This window comes from Lactuca virosa, chromosome 2, assembly GCF_052849685.1.
Source record: "Lactuca virosa cultivar CGN04683 chromosome 2, Lactuca_virosa_CGN04683_v6, whole genome shotgun sequence".
In the NCBI taxonomy this organism is placed as follows: domain Eukaryota; kingdom Viridiplantae; phylum Streptophyta; class Magnoliopsida; order Asterales; family Asteraceae; genus Lactuca; species Lactuca virosa.
Window position 1 is genome coordinate 306,532,358 of NC_136427.1, and position 6,036 is coordinate 306,538,393.

Here is a 6,036-nt window from a genome sequence, read left to right on the forward strand (position 1 = left end):
TTCTAGCACAATGCTGCCAATTCATATTTAATAGAATTTATCTACTTAGTCATTCAATTTTCATTGTTTTTTTGAATTGTGTGATCAGAAGTCGAAAAGGGGCATTTTAAATTTAAATGCTATTATTGGTATTGTAACATCCGGATATCCAGGTATTATATTTATCTTTTATTTTTGAGTTTAAAGGGTGGACTCGACGAGTTGACGCATAGACTCGTCGAGTAGGGTCGCGAGTGATGACTGGATTAATGAAGGGACTCGACGAGTCGGAGGGGGGACTCGACGAGTCCGTGCTGTAAAATGAAAGCCTAATTCCTTGTGCCTGAGTCCTATTTAAAGGACCTTATAGCCCTCTTGTGCGGCTACCTGTCCAGAGAGAGTACCCCATAAGAGCTTGAGCGAGTTGATAGAGAGATGAGGTCATATTAATCGATTTTAGTGTGTTCTAGCAAAGGAGAAGTTGTTCCAAGCAAGAGGAGGTCAAGGGAGCTGTGGATCCAGAGTTTTCAAGCCCAAATCTACACTATTTGAGGTACCAAATCGAGTTCCTTGCTGTTTTGGGTTAAGATCTATGATCTAGGGTTTTCTATACCCCTTTTTAGCTTGTTATGTTGATTTCTTGGTCCCTTGTGGTGTTGGACATCCGAACTGGACCCATAGAGGTCTAGATAGCCTTCCCCAATCTGCTTTATGTTGGCTTAAGGAAGAAAAGAGCCTAGAATTCCATTATAGAAGCCTTTTAGCCAAAGATAGCCTTGTACACGTTGCATGTGGGTCAAGTTTCGACCTTTACGTGGTTATTGGTCGTGGGGAAGCCAGATCTATAGCTTAGGGAAACGGATCTGACCTCAGAAGGTCATTTCATTGTTGTCATGGGAGCAACTCATCGAGTTCATAAGTGGACTCGACGAGTTGGGTCGGGGTTGCCCCGCGATTCGTTGCTGAGTAACCCGGTGAGTGGAGAGGGAACTCGTCGTGCCAAGCGAGGCTTAGAAGACTTCAGAGGACCAGTATGGACTCGCCGAGTTGCCTGAGTGCACTCGAAGAGTCTGGTCAAAGTTTGACCATTGACCGGAGTTGACTTCGTTGACTTTTAGGGTTTAGTCAATGTTTGGACTTATGAGCCATTAGAGGGGTAGAATGGTCTTTTACCCTTCTTAGAGAACTTATAGAGAGGGGTTAGCGTAGCCTTTAGAAGCTGTATTAATTAGGGTAATTATTTATGTGATTAGGCGGAGGCTAGTGCTGTATTTCAGAGTTCGAGGTTCACCGAGTATCCGAGGTGAGTCTTCTCACTATACTTTACCTTGAGTGGTAACCAGAGTTATGTGACCGTATATCTTGTATGCTATGTATGTGATATGTTGCACTGCATTATTACCATGTGATTATGCTGTGTGTATGCCAGAGTTTACAGAGTTAGGACCGGAAGGTCCACAGAGTTAGGACCAGAGGGTCCACAAAGTTAGGGCCAGAGGGCCCACAGAGTTATAGCCTCGAGTGGCTAATATGTGTTGCATGTGGTATTTTGGGGAACTCACTGGCATTTATGCTTACAGTTGTTGTGTTATGTGTTTCAGGTACCAGTGAGGATCGCGGGAAGGCGCCGGCATGATCAGTACACACACAAGGAGGAGATTTTGTACTTTGTGATCTTGGGTTGTACTTACGAATTGATATGTGAACAATGGGATTTTATAATATTAATGAATGAAATATGTTTTTAAAATGTGAAAATTTGTTTTGAAATTTATGGTGTTACAGGTATTCTCTATGGGGAGTTGTTTTGATTTGGTTTTTCAACTCTAAAATGGAATATAATAAGAAAATTGGGAGTATTTTACTACAAAAGGGCAATATGGTCTTTTACATTTTTTGGGGTTCTAGATGCAAAAATTGGTACAGGCCGTAGTAACAATTTATGTCCCCTTTTAGAGGGTATTTTGGTCGACTTAAACAAGCCATTTAGATGCAACTTTAACCATTTATTTTGTACATGTTGACATCACTCCAATTGTTATATAACCAAAATGGGTCCCAAAAGTCAAACTGATTTATAACCAAAAATCATTTGATGTAGGTAATTCCAATAGTCTTCAAATGAAAATTATTACATTTTTTTTGCAAAAACTGTCACAAGCTCTAATAATAAGTTATATGGTTTGGGTTTGAGTCAATGGCTCTATATAAGTCACATGGTTGACTATTCAACAAATGATATTTTGATGAAGACTCTTCTTTAAATTTATACACAAACTAGGACAAAAAGAAAGATTATTACATAATTATAGTCATACATTCAATGACAATACTATAATTATACTAATCAGACATTATATTTATTCTAACTAGATTTACTTATAGACTCACATAACAATTGTAAAGATAACAAAATGCAACTTACACTTACAATATTTGTTTTCTTTTTCAAACCCAATTTATCATATTTTGACACACATTATAAAAGGCACATAACCATAAACTACTAAAATTAACTTGTTTTCATGCTTTTACTTAGTCACTGCTAAACGCTACCCTATGGACACATAAATTTTAATGTGGCCATATGTATCCCCTGTTAGCTACAATGGATTTCATGACAGAAACATATACAATTGAGTCATGTTACCAGATATATATGTATTGTCTATTATATAAAAAGTATCATAATGTTAATCTATAAATGTGGCTGATAGTGAAATATGGCCACAGTGTTCGAGTGTGGCTAATAATTGTCACATTTTATATAATTAAGTGTGGTTAAAGTTTTTATTATCTATATAATGGACACATAAACTAATTTAAATGTATCCAAAGACAATCTCTAAATTTTTTTAGTGACATTTTTAATAAAAAGTATGATAGACCATTTTTCGAAAAGTGTCACCGTAGGTCATTTTTGTACTAGTGTTAATTGAGCGTCGAAATTTTATTAACCCCACAAAATTGCAAACAAATTTGTTATCAACCTGCAATATACGTGATCTATCGGGATTTTAGTTTTGACTAAACAAAAACATGGTAAAACATGAAGTATTTTTTATTTAAAGTTGATAAGCTGACCTTGCAGCCATTATACACTTTCCTCAACAACTTAATTCTAAAACACCATAAAACCCCATTAAAAGAAAGAGTGAACTTGTTCAACACCTGCCTCCTCCTTGATCACTTTAATTTAGTTTCCTGCAATCAATCCATCAAAAAATATGTTATTTCCTTTGAGAACCTAACGTAAGCTTATTGCATGCAATCAATTACGTACCGCAAGTAACAGGGAGGTTGCACTGGGTAGGGAGACGGGTTGCGACTTGGATAGTGTTGCAAAGGCAGTCACGATCGATGGATTGAATAGCTCCACAACAGTCTGAGTTCGGCATCAAGTCTGTCGAGCCAGGAACCACAAAGGGTGCACACACGTTCAGATTTGCAAGCTGGTTGGGACATGTTTGGCCATAAGTTCCAACCACAAGTGCTAGCACCAACAAAACCAGTGTCGCTTGATTGATTTTGGAACCATCCATGGCAGCCATTAATGCTAATTAATATACTACACTGTCTACTGCTCTTTCTCCTAGCTCCCCCCGTTAATTAACGAATTGCTGCAGTATATGTTAAAAATATATATTTTTTCTATTTTAAAAGGTTTTTCTTGATTAATTTATAGCAGAAGTTAATCCGGACTAGTGGAACATATTTGCATGAGTCACCTAATTATGGAGTTTGGAGCTCATTTATTCCGTACTCTCTCTCTCTCATATATATATATATATATATATATATATATATATATATATATATATATATATATATATATATATATGTGTGTGTGTGTGTGTGTGTGTGTTTAACTTTTATGGAAAACAAAAACCCTAAAAATGCATAAAAAAAAAATACTTAAAACACCATAATTTTTTTTTTAACTTTATATTCTTAAAATTCGTAACTTTTGATATAACTTTGCTGAAATTTTATTTGAAAAAAAAACAAAAAAAGTTCGATTTTTTAATTTTTGTTCAGCAAATTTTTAAAGAAGCTGCGGTTTTTTGATATATAAAGTTAAAAAAAAGTTTTGTGATCTCTAAGTATTTTTTATGTATTTTTATGATTTTGTTAGAGTTTTTTTCCATATAACCCTTCCTTATATATATATATATATATATATATATATATATATATATATATATATATATATATATATATATATATATATATATATAAAAGATCAATGGAGAACTAAATTGAGGAAGAGAATCAACAAATTTTTTATCTACAATGAATTTAGTTACCAAATTTTACATGTGCATATACATACATATATCTAAAAGAATTGCAAAAAAAAACTAGAAAAAAAAATTATATGCATGTATATATGCATATTTTTTTGGAAAATGTATATATGCATAAAAAATATAAATATGTACTAAGAATACATTTTTCTGATTTTTTTAAATCTTATTTTCGAAATATAAGGTATATTTTCATATATTCTAATTTTTTTTAGTTTTTTTATTAATTAATTATTTATTTTTTTAAATCAGCAAAAATATTCCTTACATTTCGAAATTAGTATTTGAAAAAAGTTTTTTTCATAAAAAATGTATTTTTTATGCTTCTTCATATATTTTTTTGTATATATGCATATTTTTAAAAAATATATCATATGCACATTTATATTTTTAAAAAAGATTTTTATGCCTCTATATGCATAAGAGAAAACACACACACACACACACATATATATATATATATACATATATATATATATATATGCTAATGCATAAGAATAAGTATATACATAAAACAATTACATACATATATTATGATTATGTATATGCATATGCATAATAATAAATATGTTAAATATGCAGATTCATAAGTATATGCATATGCATATAAATAAGTATATGCATATGCATAATAATAGCATATGTATGTATATACATACTAATATGCACATGCATATGTTTTTATTTATATGTATATACGCATATTAATATGTATATGCATATACATCATATGCATAGACAAATCTACATATGCATATATATATATATATATATGACGATGCACGGTTTATATGACTAAGTCCAGTCCGATGTCATTGGCCGCGTACCAATGACATCATACTGGGGTGGGGGTGGGGGGGGGGGTATTTGATGATATATGGTCCACTAGCATCGCCTAGACTGATCTAGAGGGCCAGACTGGCCTGGCCTCTCCTGCTTGCCCTGTCTGGCGTTCCCCTGTCACCCTTGCCCGACGTTCCCTTGCCAGCCGTGTAGGGGACTCTCTTACCGGTCCGACTTGACACTCCCCTGCCAGCCTTTCCTGGTTCGCGCCTTCCAGCCTTGCCTAGGGCGCGCCCGTCAGCCCCGCCCGGCGCCTCCGAGCGGCCTTGCCTAGCTCCTTGCTAGTTGGGCCTGAATTGGGCTGGCCCAAAGCCCTGACCTAATTCTCTTTGACCTAATTGTCTACTATAAATAGAATAGTGCCTCCTCCATGAAGGGGGACCTTTCCAGGGGACTCTTCCCTAAGTGGTTCAGCCGCCAATAGACCTCTCCCCATGGTTCAGCCGCCAATAGACCTCTCCCTAAGTGGTTCAGCCGCCACACTATACTCCGGTCGGGTGGCTGAGCCGCCACCCGCCACTGTCTGCCACCGTACACCACCACCAGCACCAAGCTGGTTCTCTCCAGCTATAGAGAACCAGCTCAGATCTACCAAATGATCTAACTTGATCATCGAAGTCCGCTCCCGGGGCATATTCCCTGGGGCGGCTCTAACGACTTTGCTCTGTGATGTCCAGATCTTCGCCGCAGCAGAAGACCAGAAAACTCGTCGGGGGTCGATGTCGCATCATTTGGTGCCATCCCGGGTTCGAGCAAGTAGCAAAAGCCTCAGTTGTTTTCAAGCTCGTCTTTTCTCCTAGATCTTTCCAGATCTGTTGGATTTTACATCAGGTTTGCTCAGATCTGTTCATTTCTACCCATCATTTGTTCAGATCTGTTTGGCTCATGCCAAGATCTAATCAGATGC

At 36.0% G+C, this 6,036-nt stretch overlaps 1 protein-coding gene across 1 annotated transcript; it reads right to left on the minus strand.

Annotated features, from left to right (window-relative positions):
* Positions 1-3,175: 3,175 nt before the first annotated feature.
* Positions 3,176-3,521, minus strand: LOC145158750 (stamen-specific protein FIL1-like). Its single transcript, XM_079077603.1, has 2 exons — positions 3,263-3,521; positions 3,176-3,183 (listed from the first exon to the last, which is right to left on the minus strand). The coding sequence occupies exons 1-2, from the start codon at positions 3,519-3,521 to the stop codon at positions 3,176-3,178; spliced, it is 267 nt and encodes an 88-aa protein (XP_078933729.1).
* Between the last annotated feature and the right edge of the window lie 2,515 nt (positions 3,522-6,036).